The sequence below is a fragment of the Aristolochia californica genome, unplaced genomic scaffold (genome assembly GCF_029961685.1).
Source record: "Aristolochia californica isolate CCGP_79_NKW_82.1479 unplaced genomic scaffold, dmAriCali1.0.hap1 SCAF_12, whole genome shotgun sequence".
In the NCBI taxonomy this organism is placed as follows: domain Eukaryota; kingdom Viridiplantae; phylum Streptophyta; class Magnoliopsida; order Piperales; family Aristolochiaceae; genus Aristolochia; species Aristolochia californica.
The window spans coordinates 775,501-797,743 of record NW_027181793.1 but is presented as its reverse complement, the minus strand read 5'-3'; the positions used below and the strand labels follow the sequence as shown (position 1 = coordinate 797,743).

Sequence of the window (22,243 nt, the reverse complement as noted above, 5' to 3'; positions counted from 1 at the left end):
AATGTAAATTATGCAAGATATAAGATGGATAGAAGCAGAGTATAGAACAACGACTCACATAGTGAGTAAACTTATGTGGGTAAAAATCGGTACTTGTTGAGTTTAGGTTTCACGTTATAGAACTTATGGTTATGAAGTGTGATTATTAGGTAATCATCTTTATAGCTAGTAATCCGATTTTCAATGAGAAAGACTAAACACATTGAGGTAGGCAACCATTTCATTAGAGATGTTGTTGTGCAAAGAAAAGTTGTGACTCTATTTAATAATGAGTTGTATATCACTCGTTTTTCATGTATGAAAGCATAAAAACTGTTGCTATTATTGGAAGAACCTGCACAGTAGATAACGTGGCAAAGAACCTTTCCAATTTAAATTCGATTCCTGAACAAGCTTAGCTTGTCAGGGATTCAAAACTTGCTTTCTCCAAACTCGCGGGGCAAATAATTCTGCTGTCTAACACAATATTTTTCTTTTTCCACTGATGTGAAAATCGAAATCCAAACAGGAAAACCGGTTGGAGCAGGCGGCCGGGAGAAGCCACCTGAGACAGATCTACGCAAGAGCCTTCGCCGTCTCTGCCGAGATCTTCTCTGATCCTTGAATGTGATTTGGTTCACCATTCTCTCGCATTTTTGACAGGACAGCCACGTTGCTTCCGCATTCCGTGTTTGATTAGGATTCCACGTTCGTCATTGATCCATTGTTTTTCTTGAAAATTTCGTATCCCTTCGTCCTGGGATTGTCAGCCAAAAGGCATGAGAAGCGACGCTTATGCCTGTGAGCTTCTCTGTTAGGGTTTGCGTAGTATATTGTGGCAGTTTGGCCATCAAGGGCCAAATCGACAGGTGATAGGATAAAGTTTGTGGCGGATGGCTTCTGCTCAGGTCCTGCCCAATTCAGGTTCGTCGTCGCGGAAGCAGGGGCATCTGGAAGCCGGAAAGCGCCGGGTATGACTTAGTCGTTTTTTTTAATTAAATCCGCCGCCATTTGGTGTTCAATTATGATCACGGATGCCATATTTCAAAGATGCCTTGAGCATGTGCAACTTATCCAATTGTTTTTCATTGGGATGAATCTTATTATTGATCATGACTTTGGGAAGAGTGCTTTGGTGATTGTTAATTGGGGTATCCGTTGTTGCATGCTTTGACAGATTTTTTTTTGTTTTGTTTTGCGAGAACAAGAGAGAAATTTCAAACCTCCATACCTCCAATTGAATCAGTGACAGCAAATTTTAAACTTGGATATCGTGGTTTTAGGTGTTACTTTTTGGTGCAATCATTGTTTACTTGATTTAGCATCCCGAAAGCGTTAGAATTAATGATCTTGTTGTATATGACAAGTGAAAATCCTTCTAGAAGAAAAGATTTAATTCGTTTGACTTTGATCCTGATTACCGACGGGTGATTTTTGTTTGTTTGGTACTAGGACATCTGTTCAGTCAAACATCTGCTCTTGGATTAATTCTGTCAGGTCACAGCAGTGTGATTTTGCATTCAAATGAGTTTTACTAGTAACAGCGAACTTTAAAATGCTAAGATTTCAATTTTATAGTGTCTAGCAATTTGAAACTGATGTGTAAAAATTTCTATTGTAAAACCGGTTGCTCTATTAATCACACATGTAAAGATAATCTGGCTATTGATTCATTGCTGTTGTTGCTATGCAACTGAGCTTCCTTGGTTTCCTTAATTTGGATTTGTCCTGCTGATCAGCTGGAGGAGTTCCGCAGAAAAAAGGCTGAAGGGCAAGCTAGAAAACTTCCATCTGCAGGAAAGTTGCAATCAGCTGATGTTGACCAAAAGGACAAGTTATCACGAGAAAGTGAAATAGAAAAAGTTCTTGCATTTGATGGAGATACATCTCTAGGAGATGTTATGAGCAGTCATGTGCCTGCTGCTTCTGTCATTGACAGTCAAGCAGTTAAGCCATTGCAGAGCAATGAGCCCCATCTCTTAAATGATAGGGATGATAGGGCTTCTGTTTCATCCGACAAATATGTTACATCTTTCGATGGGTTTATTGAGCAAAATAGCGAGCATCTACAGGTTAAATTCTCTGATGGTCCAGGCTTTCCTAAATCAGTCTATACTTATAAGGAACACTGGAGGGAAGAGGGGAATCCTGATCTTGGTTTTACTGGATCCGAAAGTAAGCTAAAACACATGGTTGAGCCAGAACAGGATGCTGGTCCTATTTATAGTTCTCCAAATAATGTTGAAAACTTTCGTCAGTCAAGTTTTTTGCCCTCATCCAAAGATCAGCTGGAAGGAAATGGGAATTCTGCATTGGAATCTTCTTTAAAGCTTCCTAACTCTTCTAGCTCTAGTTCTCCTTTTACCAGCAGCTCAACTGAGAGATCATCTAGTGGTCTTCAGCAAAGTATGCTGGCGTTTCCAAGTGCCTTGACTAGGCCTGGTCTGTCAAGCAATTCTGAGGGTATAATCTTATCAGTGTTTTTGTTTATTTATTGATTGGCCATTTATTTAAGGATGAATGAACTCATATATCTCAGGCACATATGCAGATTTGTCCCAATCATGTTCTAACCCCACAGAATTGAACCAAACAGGATTTGCTCTAAGAGATGAGACCTCTATTGGAGGTAGCTCAAATTCTAGAAATGTTTGGTTTTCTGAAATGGGAGCAAAGAAGCTTAATAACACGTTTGATCATCAACCAACAGTTGAAAGTGCACAAAGGGGGATGTCTGGAAATTCCTCATCAGTTCATATTCCATCATTTATGTCTGAGACAGTAACTGGACGATCTCATCCATCTTTTATGGACTCGCTTAATGTGGCTAGAGCGTTATCTGTGCCAGATTTCTTATTTAATGAGTCTGAAAAAGTTGAAGCACATTCCCCTTTCAGCAATTCGAAAGTTCACAGTGCAGAGCTTCTCCCTGCATTGGGCTTGCAGCAATCAACTATGGTGCCTGAAAGTCAAAAGAATGTTGTTAACTCAACAAGTTCTGATCTATCATGTACAAACGTGCTTTTTTCCGGTGCTTCTGTTTCTCTCAGGGATGATCACTTTCTTATGAAGCAGCAGTTTCCAGCTGCCAACAAGGATGAAGATTTTGGTGCTTTAGAACAGGTATAGATATTGTATTTGTTCTAGGCATTTATGGCATAAATTGAAATTTTTTGATTAATTTTTTGTTGGAAATTCAAGCTTATTCGCATTACAGCTAATATGATCATTTTTTCCTTACTCGAAATATTATCACAGGATTCCTTATGATGATGTGATCACTCCAGAGTAGGACTTCAATGGCCTTGAATCACTTGTCTAATAGGAATAGGATTCTCATCTGCATTGATTGAACTACTTTTCATGTTAATGCTGCTTACTGTGGCTTCATTCTTTGTTTTTTTGTTTTCTTTTTTGCAGCATATTGAAGATTTGACACAAGAAAAGTTCTCCTTGCAGAGAGCTCTTGAGGCGTCACGAGCTTTAGCAGAGTCATTAGCTGCTGAGAATTCATCTCTTACTGATAGCTTCAACCAACAGGTAGCTCTGCTACCGTGAGCCAGCATAAAACTATGTAAAACTGCCATTTTAGTTTCTCATTGCAGTTGTTCCCAAAATTTCCTAAATTTTTGCATTTTTTTAATCTGTTTTCTGTTCTTCAAAAATAAAATAAAATCTGATGCATCTGCTGATGAGGTTGAGCTGGTATGGATTTTATTGTGATAGAATTCTTTGTTTGTGTTAACCTCTTTACTTTCTGCCAGGGAACAGTTGTGAACCAACTAAAATCTGACATGGAGTGGTTACAAGAGGAAATCAAAGATCAATTGGTGAGTTATTTCTTTTATGTGAGCTTCATCTTTGACTCAATGTAGTGTGTTTGGTCTATGTTGCATCCTATTATGTTGTTTTCTAGTGCTGCTAGCTACAAAGATGTGAGCATGTAGCTGGGTTTACAAAGTTGACTGTTGACTCCTATGTTTGTTGTTTGTGTATAAGCCTTATAGCTTTGTTTTTTGAAAAAGTGATGGTTTTATTACAACAAACCAAAATTACATTATGGGAGACCTCCCCTTACAATAAGAGATTGGAAGGAGGTTCCAAGCTTAGCACAAGAATCAACACTAGAATTAGCTGAATGGGATACATGAGACCAAATACATGTAATCGAAAATGAGAGGTCCAAATAGGAAGGTATCCCAATGGCATCAAGGGGGTGACGAGGGAGTAGATCACCAACCAATCACCACCTTGGTGTTTCCCTCGATGATGAGGGGGCTGCTGAAATGGTCGTGACAAATGCAAAGGCAGTGGAGGAGGGCTAAAAGTTCAGCAGTGGTAGAGTCCTCAATACCTAAAGTCTGGAGTAAGGGATGAGGGGAGTACTATCAAAATCCAAAAATACTCCGCCAAGGCCGTCGCCGTCGGATTGCCAATAACGTTTCTATCAAAATTGAGCTTAAGGTAGCCTTGGGAGAGGATGAGGGGGGGGGGGGGGGGGGGGTTGGGGGTGGTGTGTGGTTTGCTAGCATGTGACCATGGGAAGCGGAGTGGGAATGGACATGTGGGCTGCCGCATGCAAGTTGGTGCGCAGGGGGACATTCTTCAAGCAATCAAATTCCTTTATGGTTTGCTGCCAAGTGGAGACGAGACCGATAGTGTAGAAAATGACCTCGTCGGCGGTATTGTACTTGCCAATGAATCTTCTGTTATTTCGTTCTCTCCAGATGCACTAGGGGATGTGGGCAGCACAGGTCGAGAGAAGAAGTCTACCTAATTTGGGGAGGCAAACCCCAAAAGAGAAGTGACACATCTCACCCTAGTCTTGGGGGAGACAAAAGTGAATACCCACTCTGCTAAACAGAGAAGTTCAAATCTGCGAGGCAAAAGAACAATGGAGTAGAAGGTGACTAACAGTTTTCTCTTCCAGAATTGTCCTGTCTCCAGAGGTTATCAGTAGTGAGGATGTTATTAAGGCATGCTCTCCAAAGGAAAAAATTGACTTTATAAGGGGCCATGAGATGCTAAACTACAACAGCCGTATGAACATCAGAGGGTCAGGTCCAGCCCAGAATATGTATTTAGGCGGATGCCATAGTGAAGTGGCTATTGGTATTGGGGAGCTTGATCAACTTATCCATTATGAGAGTGCGGATCTTGAAAGAGTTAAGGCCAACAACCAGATTGCATGCAATGAGGGTTTCATCCATGAGTCCCCTTCTAAGATGAAGATTCCATGACCCATTCTCCCACGCTTCAGCCATTGTCAAGTTTTGACGAGTCGTGAACTGTATAATGGGTTGGAATGAGTTGGCCAAGGGGTCATTCCTGCACCACCAATCAATCCAAAACTTCAAATTGCAGCCGTCACCCAGAAATAAATAGATTGCGGATCTAAAAGTCGAGAAGAGGTGGAACATATATTGCTAAATGGGTGACAAGAGGTGACGCCTGCCCATAGTGATCCATCTCGCACCCGTCTTCCGAAGATTGGCTATTACCATGGGCCTCTAAATAGACTCAGCAGTAGAATCGAGCTTCCAGAACTATTTAAGCAAAGAGCCTAACCCATCTCTTTTGTGCTCTTGATACCAAGACCCCCCAGACGCTTGGGTAAAAAAACATCTTTCCAATTAACCAAATGATACTTAAACTCATTGTTGGCACCTTTCCATAAGAAACATTGCTTGATTTGGTCGATTTAGTGGCAAAAGAAAGCGGGATAGGGTAAGAATTAGAGGAAATAGTTTGGGATTCCAGCAATGCAAGAGTTGAGAAGAGTAAGCCTTCCAGCCTTCGAGAGTAGGCAGCCTTTCCTGATGGATAGGTAGCGCTCGAGCCTCTCAATAACCGGGGCCCAGAGTTTCATCCAAGGTCTGTTGTCAATCAAGGGAAGCCCAAGGTAGGTAGAAGGGGGTGTCATAATAGTGCATCTGAGGGTATTGGCCATAACTTGAAGGGGATCCAAATGCATGTGAAGTCCATGGATAGCGGTTTCCCCCCAGTTGATCTTTTGCCTCGAGGTGAGCTCAAAGAGGCCAAGGAGGGCTTTAAGTTCAATCACTTGCTCGAGCATGCCAACACCAAAGTCGATAGTGTGATCAACAAATTGTAGCATGGGTATGTCAAAAACTCTATGGCTGGAGACAGAGTTAAGCAAACTCATTTCTTTGGCAAAGTAGATCATTGAGGACAGGTATTCAACAACTAGGTTGAATAGAAGGGGGGAGAGGGGATCGCCTTAACAAAGGCCTCTGGATCCTCTAAAAAACCCGCAAACTGTGCATTTGAGAAGGAGGGAATATGAAGTAGAGGAGATACAATTGCGAATCTAGAATCTTCACTAGTGACTAAAACTCATTCGATCCAAAATATCATCGAGAAGAGACCAACTAACCCGATTGAAAGCCTTCTTAAGGTTGAGCTTGAGAACTAATTGCGGGAGGCCAGATTTTGAGAGGTGGTTGTGAAGTTCATGAGCGGCCAAGGTGGAGTCTGATAGATATCTTCCCCGAACGTAAGCACTTTGCCCTCAGTGAGTGACCACTAATAGAACGACCTTGAGCTTGTGAGCAAGGATGCGAGCGATAATCTTGTACGGGCTTAACACGAGGCTGATCGGTTTGAAGTCATTCGGGAGTTCCACATTAGTTTTTTTTGGAATTAGGGTAATGAGGGATGCTCCAACGCTCTTGAAGGTGATGCCTCAGTTGAAGAAATTGTGGACCATAGAGGTGATGTCATCCTTTGCTTGTTGAATTCACCATTATACCCATTCAGCTCATGGGCACAATTAGTGGGGAGTCTGAGATCCGCATCTTCAATCTCTCGATTAGAAAATGGAAGCTCCAGGAAAGCGGCCAAAGTGGGAGAGATTGAGAAGTGAATGTCTAGAAGTCTCGATCCGGTATGACACTCCTTGGTATATAGGTCGGCAAAGAAGCTAATTAAAACATTAGTAATAAAGGCCCTATCCGAGTTGACTTCATTGTCAATGACCAAGGAAATCACTTGGTTAGTCCACTTGCGAGCCGATGCGACAACATGGAAGAATTTTGTGTTAGTATCTCCTTTGGTAAGCCATTGGAATCTGCTTGCTGCTTCCAATGTTAAGGGTTTGAAAATTGTTTTGAAGAAGGATACGGCTAGAGAATTCAGTGGAAGTGAGACATCTTTGCTCTTCAAGGGAATCAAGGTCGGCAATTTGAGATTGGAGAGATGCTGTCTCATTGTTGGTAGTGAGGCGACAATCCAAGGACCAAACTTTTAATTTGCTCTTAAGCAACTTTAGCTTGCGAGGGAAGATCCAGCCATCATAGTTGGTGCCATTTAATTCAGACCACCAGGTCTTGATACAATCATCAAAATTCTTTTCAATCAGCCAAGTAGTATTAAACTGTAAAGGGGGCGTACCCCATTTACCAGTTCTAGTGTTAATCTGTATGGGTCAAGCATCAGAGCCAGCATGGTTAAGGACCAACCTGTGGGTGTCTTCATATAGTCTCAGCTAGTCTTTGGTGGCGAAGAAGCGATCCAACTTGGATAGAATAAGCAGTCGTTGCCCATTGGACCAGGTAAAAGATTTACTAGAAAGATTGATCTCCTCCAACTCACAACTCCCAATAAAGTCCCCAAAGCTACGCATGGTGGAGGTAATTCTGGTAGGCTGAGGGGGTTTTTCGTTGCAAAAATGAATAGCGTTAAAATCTCCAGTAGCAAGCCATGGGAACTGCTAATTCAGAACCAGGTTAGATAACTCATCCCAAAACAAGCTTCTCTCACGGTAGCGAGTGTGCCCATATACACCAGCAAGATCCCAAGAGGGCCCAAAATCGAGTCTTGCAGCTTAAGCCCAATTGAGCAAGTACCAAGAATGTAGTCCAGCACATCAATAACATTGGAGTTCCAAAGAATAAAATTGCCCCCTAAGAGACCAGTGACATAAACAACCTAATATTCAAGATTGCTGCATGCCCAAAGGTCATGGGCCAGGGAATCATTCATGCATTGACATTTAGTTTCTTGTAAAATTACAACCAAGGGTTTTCAAGTAGCAAGGAGTTATCTTATTGTGGCTCGCTTTCTGGCAGACCCAATTCCGCACACATTCCAAGAAGTGATAATCATGACCGACAATATTTGGTAACTTCATAGGTGGGCCTGTCATCCGGGAGGTTGGCGTGATAAACCATGCCCAATTTCTTGGCTAATTCTATCATGTGTTTCCACGTATCATCATCATACTTGCTGCTTTCAGATTGTAATACTTTGATCAATTTGTGGGCTCTTTCATTTGGTGGAGGCAAGGAAAGTCTACCAAATTTTGGTGGAACAGGTTCAGTGGTCAGGGTGCTAGATTCGCCGTGGCATAGGTTGCTGGGAGGCTGCGTCGGTGTCTCTGGTATGTTCCCAATGGTGGTGGTGGTAGTGGGGGGTCCGACAGGCAAAGGTGTTCAGAGTGAGGACCAGTTGCTGGAATTCAATTGGGTTGGCAAGGGACAGAGGTTGAGGATCGCTATCAGAGTGGAATTGATTTGAGGGGGGGGGGGTGAGGGGATGGGGGAGGGGAAGAGTTAATGTCCGCTGGGGATGCAATGGTGCTGGTGCGGTGGGCCAATACGGTAATTATGCAGAGATTGGGGTTTGGTTCAGGTTCGTGAGGGTGATGAGAGGATTGGGGTGCTATTTACAAAAGGTGAACTCCTCAATTTCCTGACTCTGGTGAATACGGGAGGAGGCCATGGGAGGATTATGTAGTGGAGGTGTGTTAATGAGTTCAATTGAAGGTAGTTGAGACGTGTTATGGAGACAGTTGTTGGGGATGGGTGGAAGATAATTGTTGGTTGATGAGAAGGGGTAGTTAGGTGGCAAGGTGACAGGGTTTCCAGACAAGGGAAGTTCCATGTGTGGGAGGCAAAAATGCAGTACAGAGGGAGGGTGGGTGCTGGTTTCTGCTTTGGGGGGCAAGTTTGTCATCTTTGCCTGACAGGAGTTAAGAGGCAGCAACAAGATTGACAGGAGGGCGATGCTTTCTAGAGTTCGGTTTAAATTTGAAATGGAGGAGTGTTGCAGGGGAGTAAAGAAGGATAGAGGGTTGCCAGATGGGTGGATAGCAGTGCTGGGAAATGAGTCAGGTTGTGTGGGAATCAGGTCTAGTTAGGTGAGTCAGCTCCGAATATGGGGGGGGGGGGGGGGGGGGGGGGACTGTCCAGTGCGAGTGCGATGTTTATCAGGGCTGATGTGCAGCTTGGCTGTGTCCAAACGAGTCATTTTAGCCGTACAGTCATCCAATCGAACCAGAGTACCGAGAGTATTAGCGATATGCTGGAGTTCTTACTCGTCCCAGAGTTCAGGTGGTAGACCTCTGATAGGGATCCATTGGCCAAAGGATCTGTTGTAGGCAGAGGGGTCCCAGTCTCGAACGATTAAATCATCAGCAATTGGGAGCTTTTTGGCCATCCATCTATCGCCGATGGATCGGAATTTGACTAGCCAATTTCCAGGGCCCAGAAAAGTGCAAAGGGGCTGATAATCTATCAGTAATGCCTGGGCAAACCACCTTGACACTAGTGTGCCGTTTCTGCAAGAAGCCGCAGTGGTGACAATGGCAGCAACTGCGAGTTTCTCCATGCCAATTTGAAGCAGATGCGTGTGTGTGGTGGTGGGGGGGGGGGGGGGGGGGGGGTGGGTTTATTGGAGTTTATATTTCGGGTAGGTGGTGAGGGTGGTTGAAGGTTTCGCAGGCACTGGTAAAGCAATCCCAACCAAAAGTTGGTATTGGTGGCTTTTGGGACTAAGATACGCGCCATAGTGATGCTTTTGCGATGCTGCACAATTTGGCATTCTCTAGTGTTCTGCCGGCGACCAGTGCCAAAGGTGAAGCAAAGTGGTCTAGTCCAGAGTTCCTTTGTCGTTGTAGTGTTGGTGTGATGTGTAGAGGTGGTTGTCAGGAATTGGTGGATGAAGGATTCATAGGCCGACAATGGAACTGAAATGAAAGACCTGTTCTCACCATTGTAGATAGTAATGCGAATACAAGGTTGGTCTTGTAATTTTTTCTAGTGATTTGTAAGGGTGGTGCGGCCATAGCAGAAATTGTAGTCATCGGGGTTCAAAGGCAATGGGTCCAAATGAGTTTTTGTACGCAATGGTTTTTGGAGGACAATCGTCTAGTTTTCATCTTCTTCTTCTAGCTCGGTGGTCCTCGGAGTGTCGCACTACATGCCAACTTTGCAATTCTTGTGCTCTCTATCTGAAACGCGATGAAGATCCGAACTGTCAGAGCATAGATCCTCCTGACCAGGTCGATCGAGTCTCTCAGAGCCGTCGTTGGAGAAAGGTCTCTTCCATATGTGTTCTCCAGCCACCATCGGTGTTCTTTGACCAGGTCGATCGAGTCTCTCAGAGCCGTCACTGGCGACAAGGCCGTTCGCTGGTGTTGCGCCATCGATCCCGCTTGCATCTCTGAGTGGGATCTTTGCCTCTCTTGTCGACAACGGCAGAGGCCGACGGGCGACTACGAGAATCCGAGCGAGCTCAGCCTTCTCAATGGTGGGTGCGTTGCTTGCCTCTCTTGCTCTTGTTCCATCTCTCGTCTCGTATAATCCTTATACCTTGGAATTTTTTTTTTCTCCTATATAAATTATAACAGAATCATTGTTTTAAGAGGATTTTGATAGTTATCACATCTCAATTATAAACTAATAATTCATACCATCCATCAGTTCATCATCTGACTATCTACTTGCCAATATATGGAGTCATCAATGCCTTCGTTTCATCATTCAGATGATTCTCTTTTCATTTTCTGTAACTTGATGTGAGAAATAGAAGAGCTAGTTTTATCTGGAATTTCAATCATGGTAGTTAAACATGGTTAAACTTTTAACTGCTCTGCAATATTCGCCCAAATACTGGAAATGTTTCAAAGGTCAGAAACATGGGGCTAGCTCATTGGGTTCAAAAGAGAGTTCGGATAGGCCAGATAGAGTTCAACTCTTTTGAAAGTTTAAGATAAAAATTGCTGCATAGAATTGGCAAATGAAAGATTATGCCAGTTTCTTAGACACACAGTAACATGGAAGAGACTGGAAACAAATAATCCTTGTTTGGCCCTATGTAGGAGTATTAATGGGTTGAAATCTGTTCGATTAGTAGAAAACTGGGAATTGAGTGTCTCATTCCCCTAAGTTTTTGAGTTCCTTAGGTCGGTCTTCTTAGTTTGTACATGGGTGATTTGTTCTTTATAATGTATTGCTGCCCTTAAAAGTGAGTGGTTTTCTGCTACCGTTAAGTGATTGTTGCTCAGTGTGAGCTCTAAGACTCAATCTGGTTGCCCTTAAAAGATTTTGTGGTTGAAGTTGTTCTTTCATGGCCTATCCAAATTCTATGTACTTAGTGATTGTTATTGCCACTTTGTGTTCGAAATCATATAATATGTTGATTTTGAATGTCTGTGTCAACCATATATTTTTCATGTGTGTGTATTTTGTCCAATTGGAAGTCTTAGACATGGTCTGTTATTCAAAAGGAGATGGAAGAAGTTGAATATTGAAGGATCACAAGAGTCTATAGAGTTCAAGTTGAGAATCATTGTCATGTTCTCCTCAGTTTGAGGGGGAGAACGAGTATAGTGTACTAGTGCTGATGAATCTTAGTCCAAAAACTATCCTACAAAGGTCAAGAGATGGAAGTCATAGAGCACTGACAAGCCAACCATTCAATAGTGAACTTTGCAGACCAGAAGACCAGTTGGTTGTATCTTTTCTTGTTATAGTTTGAATGACAACTCCTTACCCATCTGATTTTGTTTCGTTGTGCCTTTTTTTGTATCTTTTAGCCTGCTTGTACTTTCTCCCTCAGGAGCTTCTTCTAAATGTCTTCTCTTCTCATTGTTATGAAAAAAAGTGTATTTAGCTTACTTTATTTTCTAGGAAAGATTTTTTTCTGTAGAAAAAAGATTCCTTGGGTTTAAAGCTAACCGGGACATGAGTGTGATTTTGAATATTAAGTTATTAATAGTGGCGAGGGTTCTACAACATTAACCTCTCTAACTCCTGTCCTGTAAATTTTCACGATGTTTGTTGTTTATTGCTAATGTTGCTAAATTTTGAACAGGCAGTTCTCGAGGCTGTAAGAATGGAGTATGCCAATGCACAACTTGAATGTAGTGCAGCTGATGAGAGAGCAAAGATACTGGCCTCTGAGGTCATTGGCTTAGAGGAGAAGGTATTTAATACTGCTTTCTATTGTTGTCGGTTTTAGTACTATAATAATTACTATTACTTATTATTGTTTTTAATGGTCAGCTCCATGATAGTTTTTCATATACCAATTTGTTTTCAAATTTAATATTGGGCTATGTGTCTTTGCAGGCACTCAGAATGAGGTCAAATGAACTAAAGCTGGAACGGGATTTGGAAAATTCTAGTACTGAAATTAATTCTTACAAGTAAATCTTTTTTTCGCTTCTCTTATTCTGAGGTCTCCTGAGAAGATTTTCATTTGCTACTTGGGACTACACTGCTTTCATCAGACAGAATGTGTATTTCTTGCTATCAACATATGAGAAAGTAAATGCAGTGTAGATTTAGGCACAGAAACTTTTGATATTTCCTTGTAACATAATAACGAAGAAAAAAAAACCTTTTATCAGTATTGGTGGTTTAAAATACATATTTTACTTTAGTAAACAGGTTAGATTTAAATTCTGCATTTTTGGACATTGTTCTTGTTGTTGCACTTAATAAATTTCTTGCTGTGTAAAAAAAAAAGAAATATATTGAGATTTTGGGAGTACAACAGAATTGGTATGCAACACAACACTAAATTCACTTTATGATCGTCACTTCTGTCTGCCAAATACTTTGAAGCAGTAACTAAGATTCTTGCTTTCTGCATCAACATAGACGGAAAGTGTCTGGTCTAGAGAAAGATCGCCGTGATATGCTGTCTACAATTGAGGCTTTGAAAGAAGGTAAGTATTTCCAATTAAGCATTTCCTTTCCAGTTTCCAGCATAGAAGCTCATGTGAAATTTTATGGATTTCAACTGTTGTAAACCTTGATGGTTGATATTTTTTTGATTCTCCATAGAGACAAAGTTGTTGCAGTCCAAGCTACGTAAAGCATCTGCTAATGGAATAGTTATCGACACTGGCAGGGCTCCTGCCATTACCAAAAATGTATCCACCTCTACTGTGGACTTGGGTATGAAAGCTTTATCTTAGCAACTTAATAATGCACATAAGTGCCTTCTTGATCCAATAAACTGTCAAGTATGGAATTTGACTGAATGCCATACCCATTGAAATCATATGCAAGAATGAAAAGGCTTACCTCATGCCAATTCTATTTAGACCTATTATTGTTTAATAGCTGTAAGACTAGTTCAAGTCAGACAAATATAACCATTATGCATATTTTATGTACATGCTTGTTAAGAGCCATGTACATATGCTAGAAAAAAAGAAGCATTTCTATCATAAAAAGAAAAAGCATATAGTTTCAGCTTTTAAGGGTCATGCTTGTAGTTAATATTCTTTTCACTTACTGATGCTCACTACTGTGCACAGGCTACCAGTCAAAATATCTTTAGGGGACTTTACACAAAAATAAATTAATCAGCAGAAACCCCTTTTTGTTTAGCATTTCCATATGCGATTTAAAATAGATCTGCCATTCAAAATTTTTTATAATAGATCTGTTTTTGGATGAATGAGCCAGCAGTACTATTCTAATTAATATTCCAAGCGTACTCAATATTTTGCATATTTTTGCCTCAATGGATAAAGTATGTGCAGCCAAATTTCTATCTATCAAAATCAGTTGCATTTGTTAACTACCTGATATGTTCCTTTGTTTCTGCTGCATCTGTAGAACCTCTGGCTACTGAAGAAACTTCAAATTCGTTTGAAGTGGGGACTGGTGAAGCAAACACATCATTCAGCAACACCATTGAGACTGGATCTGCTGTGGCTCTCTCAAATAGCACAAACAGTTTAAGTTTGCCATCGGAAACCAGGGACGATCAGCTTCTAGAGACATCCGCAGTGATTCCATCTAATCATCAGAGAACTATTAACAACATTAACTCTTTGATTTCAGAGGTAGTGATTTCATGCTTCTTAATTAGACAACTCACCTGCTTTAGTAAGAAAACAGAAAAAGGTTATCTTTCCTGTCCAGCATGGCTGCATACAAGTTAAAAATTCTGCTATTTTAAGTTGTTTGTTGAGTACCAATATCTCTAGCAGTAAAATGAAAACATGCTTGCAGTTAGCGTTGGAGAAGGAACAGTTGTTACAGGCCTTGGCAGTAGAGTCATCTGACAACTCTAAGCTCAAGGTAACTATCTAAAAAATATTTTCTTTTTTTATTTTTCCTATGTAATTTTAGATATGATTTATAAACATGCAACTCTTTTGGTTATCATTTTTAGCTTTGTGGAATTGCAAGACTATTAGGGGGGGGGGGGGGGGGGTGTTTACTGAGGGAAATAAAGGCGAAGAGAGTTTGAGAGAAGGTTGTGCTTTAGAAGATCAACAGCTTTGATTAGGGGACAGCCTCAATTCTGATCTCTCTTTTATACTACTTAAGAGAATAACTGTAAAGGGACAAAAGTGCTCTTCTGTCTAAGTCACATAAAAAATAGTGTATATGACCATGGATAAACTAGGTAAATGATGATTAGAAATAGAAGAAATGACCTTGAAATAATTGAAAAGCCCTTCAAGCTAAATTTCCTACACTCTCCCTCAAGTTGGAGCTTCTATATTAAACAACTCCATTTTAGTACAAAAAGGTAGTACAAAAAGATATAAATTTCTGTTTCCAAAGAGCCATGGTAATGAAGTCTCTGAGCTGATCTATGGATCTAATACAGGATCTCACTGTCTTGCCACTCGCCACCACATCTTGAATAAAGTGACAGTCTACCTCTATTTAATTAGTTTTTTTATAGAAGACAGAGTTGTTGGCAACAAAAATGGCTGTTTGGTTATCACACTCTATAAGCATCGGGTCTTTTACATCAAATCTGAAGTTCATCGTAATAGATTTCACCCATGTTAACTCGCATGCATTGTGGGCCATTACTCTTCACTCAACATTGATCTAGCAATGCCTATCAGCTGTTTACTCTTCCAAGTAAATGTGCAACACTAAGTAGTTGATCTTCTATCCAACTTACAGTCCACATAGTCGGTGCTAGAAAAGACCTGAATCTCAAGATATCCATGAGGTTTGTAGCACAATCTCTTTCCAGGTGCTCCTTTCAAATGCCTTGAATTCTGTAAACTAATAAGTATATCTTCTTGGGAGTGTCATGGCACTCACAGTATATGAAATATCTGGTCTAGTGATTGTGGCCTATATCAGCTTCCAACCAGCTTTCTGTTGTTATTTAAAACTGGGTCTTTGATCATCATAAAGTCAAGAGTTACTTTCTATTGGTGACTCAAACTTTACTAGTTCATATCACACATTTTTCTGTTGTATATTGATCATATGTTAGGAAAATTTTCTTAATATTGCACTATGAAGTAATGTCACTATAAACTAGAGAGCTGAACTACCTTTCTTCATTTGGCTCTCTAAACATTAGAAATTCTGGGTCGGATTTTGCATTTAGTTGATCATCCAAATCGTTAGGATTAATATAGGCTGCCCCAACATAATTGATCCAAGGCTTTGAAGGATTTTAGTCAGTAGGCCCTGTAGGTTGTGAAATTATCGATATAAAAATCATTATTAGAGTATATAGAACTTGAAAAATTATTATGTAACAATCTGTTTGTGCAGAGTATGTATCATGACTAAGTATACTTGTCATTGCATGTGTATCACCCTTGCATCTTGGTTCTCAGATTCTTATTTTATTTCCTTTTGATTGTTTAAGGACTTGAATAAGGAGTTATTGCATAAACTAGAGGCCCAGACTCAGAGATTAGAACTGTTGACTGCTCAGCGTATGGCTAACGAAAATATCCAGTTACAAGCAGCAGATTCTCAGAATGTTCAAGATAATACTGTCTATGCAGATGAAGGGGATGAGGTGAAATTCTGATCTTGGGTTGTCAAAATGTTAATCAAAATTGTATCTACTGACTTGATTTGTTTGCTTGGTCTATGTTTAAAAATTCTTTTTCTATATTCAAAAGTCTAATTCTGTCCTTGTACTATAATGTGGCAAAAGAGTTGACTGGTAGAAGGTTCCAGTTTTAGATTGCAAGGTGCTGTTTGTCTATGTATCCACCTTGGTTCCAATACTTCCATTGTCTAGTATCATTGTAATTACTGTTATTTGGTTAGCTCATTACTTGGGCATTTATTGTAAACCAATATTAGATCCCCGGGTACGATTAAATCTTAATTTACCTCTGGAAATTGCTGCTATCTGCTCCACTTTGCAGCAAGTCCATTATTATTTCTCTATTAAAATTTCCATTTGTCTATTTGGTTTTTCTCCTAACAGGTGGTGGAGAGGGTGCTGGGATGGATTATGAAACTCTTTCCTGGAGGACCATCAAAACGCCGCACTAGCAAGCTTCTGTGATTAAGCATCTGGGCATTGCTTTGACGAAATAGTCAGCCATTTGATTCTTTATTGGAGTGAAGGCTATGCCAAACTGTACATTATGACCTATTGAATACAATTCTTTCCCTTAGATGCGTAGAAGAAAGTGAGGCATTTCCAGATATGAATCATGTGAGGATCTGGGCAGATATGTCATTCTTTGACACTAACAGAAAACAGCAGCCAGTTGGAAACTGCTTGTTTTGTATTTGTTGTCTGAAGCTGTTCGAGTATTTTGCGAGGATGGAATGAAGAAAGTGAATGAGGTAAGAGTAACATTACGATATTTTTTAATTAATAAATCTATTCTGTCTGTTTTCTGACATCCCTATCTCCCTTGGGTCTGTTTGGTAGGAAAAAAAGAAAAAAAAAACGGAGAAAGAAAGTGATTTTCTGCTATTTGGCAGCAGAGAATCATGGACAGAAAAGAAAATGAGAGAGAAAGATAGTTTCTCTCTTAGTTATAATATTTTTCATCTCAAAATGATGGAATTCCAAAAGAAAAAAAAAGAAATAGAAAGGGGTAAAATAAATACCCCTTGTGCATGGTGAACTGAATTTTTTTTTTTTTCCTTTTTCCTTGTGCATCTAAACAAGAAAAATCACATTTCTCTTGTGTTTTCTCTCTTATTTTCCATGGGCATCCAAATAAGAGAAAATAAACTTTTTTCTTTTCTTTTCTAGGGGTTCCAAACAGACCCTGTTCTTATCATCCCAATCATGCTCATTCAGATTTGATTTGAAGTTCTCTTATACAGCTTTTACAGCGTATACAGTCAAAAGGAGTTGGTATGACATATCTTTCATGTGAGTGAAGTTTTACTTTTTATAAATTTCTCATTATATCTTAAATAAAGGTGTTGAATTCACCAATAGCTGTGTTTCTCAATGATTGTAAACAGTATTTGATTATGCAGTTTACATCTTGGATTTGGGGTTGACATTATGTTACACTTCCAAATCTAAATACAGCGTTACAGTTTATGCATATCTTATGTTTGGAAAAAAATATATTATAAAATAATGTAATTTGTATTTAATTATACTATAATATGCAAGAATACCTTAAATGTTAAATTTTTATGAAATCTCTCCTTGGAACATAAGCCTGTTTTCTAGATACACATCTCCTAGGAGGTTTACCTTTCCACAAAACGAATAGGCACTAATGTGCCTCATAAAGCATTTCTACCTCTAAAATGGCTTTTCAACATTTCCAAAAAAGGGGTGTTTGGTCCTACGAGGTACAAATCTAGAGGAGGGAGAGAGGGGGTTGAATAGGTTTATATAAGTTGTTGCCAATTTTAAATCAATTTTCACAAAGCTTTTTGGTTAGTACAAATGGCCACACTACATAATACACTAATGATTTTTGTAGTTGTTCACTGCCCAAACTCAAGTTACTAATCCACCCTCATGGCAAATTATAATCTTGCCCACAAAGAGTACACTATGCTACACTATCACAATCCTATTTATATGAATAGGTTTCTTGTGTTTAGGGTTTGGAAGACTTTTTATGTGGTAGTGTGAATGAGACGTGAGGAACTACACAGAGACAAGATTAAGGATTTAAAGTGTTTAGGGTTCGGAAATAGGATAGCGGAGTAGCTGGTGCGATATAAGGGTGTGGTTAGGTAATTTAGGACCTTAGGAAGGTAGTGGGTACTGTGACCTAGTTTTACTCTACTCCATATTTTGATGATAATAAAACTTAATTGAGCTAATGATTGTGAATTAAATATTTTAGATGCTATGACTACAAGAGACAATTTCAAGGGTATTTGAAAAGGAATTGACAAATTCATCTCAAGATCTTAAGCTCAATGAATTGTCAAGTCATATTGAAAAAACACCTACAAGAAGTTTGTATTGACCGAGTGTTGACTCTCGTCTATATTTTGATGATAACAAAACTTAAATGAATTAGTAATTACAAATTTAGCCTTTAAGAAGCTTTTCCTTCAAGAGACAAAAATCAAGGTCTATGAAAAAGAATTGGCATATGCATTTCAAGACCTTGAGCTCCACTTATGTATCAAGTCATCTTAAAGAAGGTCCCACAAGAGAATAAACGAAGAATTGAAGATTAGAATCTAAGTCGTCAAACAAATCTAAAAAATTCTATCCATGTAGGAGAGATGCCCCAATTCTTCAAACTTGAGGTACAAATAAGTTTTTTGGAGCTATAGGACATTTTGCATTCGAACATGTTTTATCGATGTATACCCAACTTTTAAACACGTTAGAATTACTTTAGACAAATTTTCATCATGCTTTGAAGCCTAAATTAGAAACCTAGTTTGGGCATGATCGATGATTGATCATACAGAATGTGTACTGGCTGATAATATAAAGAATGATCAATCAATTAGGGTGATTGAACTTGACCAAAATGTGTTGTAATACATGATCGGTCAGTCCTTGTATACCGATCGATCAATCTTGTCCAAGTATTGGAAATTTTAAAAGCTTGATTGATTATTCTTGTTGATTGATCGATCATAAAGAAATATGTCAATAAGGGACATAATGCATGATCTATCATACCCTTATCATTGATTGATCATACATGCATTACATAACTAGTATGATCAATACATGATCAATCATACTAGGTGCGCTAGTTGATTAACTTAACTTGTCAGACCCAAGAGTCAAATTTTGATCGATCACTCCATCTATGAATCCACCAAATGTTTGACAAAAATATAGTTGTTACACATGATTAATCGATCATACCTTTACATTGATCGATCATTGTGCTATCAACATTTTGGAAACGACCAAATAACAACTAGTTTGGCTTGGGGAAACTATAAATATCCCACCCAACGTGCCTTTGAAAATTTAATGAACATTTATTAGTAAACCTACACTGATCAATGCTTTCCATACCTGAAATCCATTTCAATGTCCCTTGGAGAGAAAAAGTGCCATCAATCTTAAATTTTTTATATTCCTCTAAAAAGTCACTCCTTGCAATTACTCATACAATCTCCAAATTCATTTCAAATTGTGCTTCAAAGTTGGAAGTTTGGAGATTTCATAGGAGAAAGTTGTTTTTCCATCAAATAAGGGTATAAGAGATACCCACATGTATAGGGGAGGCATGACCAGTAAATAAGGAGTGTTGCCCCATGTGGCTTCTCAAGAGAGGAGTGATTTGAGATATTTAATTTAATTTATACTATCTTAGAGGAAATATTTGAGTTGGCTTATTGGCTTGGTTCAAATTGCTTTACTTATTCATTTAAGAGGTGAATTAGCACATGATTAAGGCTTGCTAAGTCTTGTTTTCCCCTTTCTTCAAATTTAGTTATTGAGGCCTTTGATATATCATCACTCTTCTTAAAATATAAGTGGAGTGTAATATCTGATTTGATTCCTAATGGCAGAAAATCACATGGGAAGTAAGAGTGATCACCTCAAGATTACCACTATACCCTTGAGAGGGTTATCTACTTACTTGAGCTGGTTGCAATCGGCTAGGAGTTTTCTCATTACTCGAGATTTCTTAGAACATCTAACCAAACCAGCTCCACGTATTGATGATGAAGACAAATCCTATATTAAATTGTTGAAGAATGACACTTTGGTGATTAGTTGGTTCATAAATAACATGGAGGAGCATGTGGGCAACAATGTGGTTCACCTTGAGACAGTCAAACAAATATGTGATACATGTGTCAAGCTGTACTCTAGTACAAAAAAACAAATATGTGATACATGTGTCAAGCTGTACTCTAGTACAAAAAATTTACAAAATTATATGATAATTTTTAGAGCATGTTTAATACAAAACAAAGGGAAAACTTACGCGAGTATTTGGCATAGTTTAGAGGGATGATTCAAGAGTGGAAAATTGCTTAGCCCTAGCGGGACGCCTTAGCAACTGCTATTTGTCTGTCAAACATCAAGCCATATCTTGAAGTGGCTAAGACTCAATTTCTCAACTCTTCCACACTTCCATCATTCGATGACATAAGTGCAATACTTTGGATACCAAGTCCTTCCTCCACCTCTCATACCAAAGTGTCATCTGCTATGTACATTAGTAATGGGGGTACATCTTCTACCACCCGAGGGCATGGTAGAAATTGTAGAGGAGGCCAAACAAGAGGTAGTAGAACTGCCTTTGGTTCTTCAAGGACAAATAATCGGGTCTGCACTGACTGTGGTGGACTAAACCATCTGGTGGATACCTGTTGAAAGCTTCATAGAAAACCAAACTGGGTCACTTCAGACCTTGATTAATAATGAGAAAAATGAAGACAAATCTGAGTCACAAAGAGGCCAAAAGACTCTAACTGCTGATGATGAATTATTACAAAGAATGAAAACTTTGATGGTATCCTCTCCATCTTCTCATGCAACTTCAACTATTGATACATGTATGATTTCTATCACTTCCTCATCTTCATCTTGGATCATTGTACTCAGGGGCCTCCGAGCGTCTTACATGTAATAAGAGTTTATTACATTCCATGCCTCCATGTTTACCAGACAAGTTTGTTACCATAGTTGACAGATCCCAAACCAAAATTCTTGGGAAGGGATCCTCCTCAGTTACACCATCACTTTTGCTTACTAATATCTTATTTGTCCCCCAATTTCCCTTATATTTATTGTCTATTAGCCAGTTAACAAAATGGTGTAATTGCTCCATCACCTTCTCACCTTCTTCTTGTGTTTTTCCGGATATAACAATGAAGCAGGTGATTGGTAGATGGCATGAACAGGGGGTCCTTTATTACTTAGACTTGCTTCCAGTAAATGTGGTTTCCATTTCTCAAATAGAGGCAAGGTTATGGGTCTACCTGTTTGGACATCCATAAGCAGCATCGCTTCGACACTTATTTCCATCTTTGAAAACTTATCGATTTTAAATTGTGAAGATTATCAGTTGAGCAAACACCATAGGACAATATATTCTTCTCAAGCTGAACTTAAAGGTGTTGATCCCTTTTCATTAATTCATTCAGATGTATGGGGACCCTTAAGTGTCTCAAACATATTTTATTATTTTTCTTGATGATTTCACTGAAGTCACATGGCTATTTCTGTTTAAATAATGGTTTGAATTTTTTGTCATATTTAAGTCTTTCCATGCCATGGTGTGCACTCAGTTTGGGAAAAAAATACAAGTGTTTCGGTCAGATAATGCCAAAGAATACCTATCTAGTGAATTTCAATTATTTTGTCAGGATAATGGTATTATCCATCAGTCATTATGTGCCTACATCCCTACACAAAAATGGTGTGGCCGAAAGAAAAACTGACATCTCCTCGAGGTAGCTCGTGGCCTATTCTACTTTACGAAGGTGCCTTACTTATACTGACCTCATGCCATTCTTACAACTTGTTTCCTTATTAATAGGCTACAATCTTTAGTACTTACTATAAACCGCCATACTCATTGTTATTTTCGGATTAACCCCCTTCTTCCTTCCTTTGAAGGTCTTTGGTTCCACATGTTTTGTTCATCTTACATCCCCCGCAAGTCTGTTTCTAACTCAATCACTTTTTATCTTTATCTCTATCATTATCTTTATCTTTATCTCTATCTCTATCATGCTCCCACAAGATGGAAGTCTGAGAGGAGAGTCAAATCTTGATCTTCAAAAAGAGAAAGTGTGTTCTCGGAAGTGGTTTAGAGAGAGCAACGACACTAGTAGTGGCTGAGAAG

The 22,243-nt window shown here is 39.3% G+C and overlaps 1 protein-coding gene across 3 annotated transcripts; it reads left to right on the top strand.

Annotated features, from left to right (window-relative positions):
* Positions 1–433: 433 nt before the first annotated feature.
* On the top strand, positions 434–21,831 carry LOC137945936 (protein BLISTER-like). Of its 3 annotated transcripts, XM_068792042.1 has the most exons (15): positions 434–950; positions 1,719–2,442; positions 2,531–3,102; positions 3,400–3,519; positions 3,744–3,809; positions 12,097–12,207; positions 12,354–12,430; positions 12,888–12,955; positions 13,074–13,187; positions 13,857–14,086; positions 14,256–14,324; positions 15,877–16,032; positions 16,453–16,820; positions 17,239–17,361; positions 21,762–21,831. In XM_068792042.1, the coding sequence occupies exons 1-13, from the start codon at positions 873–875 to the stop codon at positions 16,531–16,533; spliced, it is 2,466 nt and encodes an 821-aa protein (XP_068648143.1). In that variant the 5' UTR covers positions 434–872; the 3' UTR covers positions 16,534–16,820; positions 17,239–17,361; positions 21,762–21,831. The 3 variants fall into 3 exon arrangements, with proteins under 3 accessions (XP_068648143.1, XP_068648144.1, XP_068648142.1); XM_068792043.1 differs by lacking the exon at positions 21,762–21,831 and having other exon boundaries at positions 2,576–3,102; positions 17,239–17,511; XM_068792041.1 differs by lacking the exon at positions 21,762–21,831 and having other exon boundaries at positions 17,239–17,511.
* The last annotated feature ends 412 nt before the right edge of the window (positions 21,832–22,243 follow it).

Coding starts and splice junctions, on each gene's coding strand:
- LOC137945936 (XM_068792042.1), top strand. CDS start 873: ATGGCTTCTGCTCAGGTCCTGCCCAATTCAGGTTCGTCGTCGCGGAAG. Junction 12,956..13,073: donor AATTGAGGCTTTGAAAGAAG/GTAAGTATTTCC, acceptor GATTCTCCATAG/AGACAAAGTTGTTGCAGTCC. Junction 14,325..15,876: donor CTGACAACTCTAAGCTCAAG/GTAACTATCTAA, acceptor TGATTGTTTAAG/GACTTGAATAAGGAGTTATT.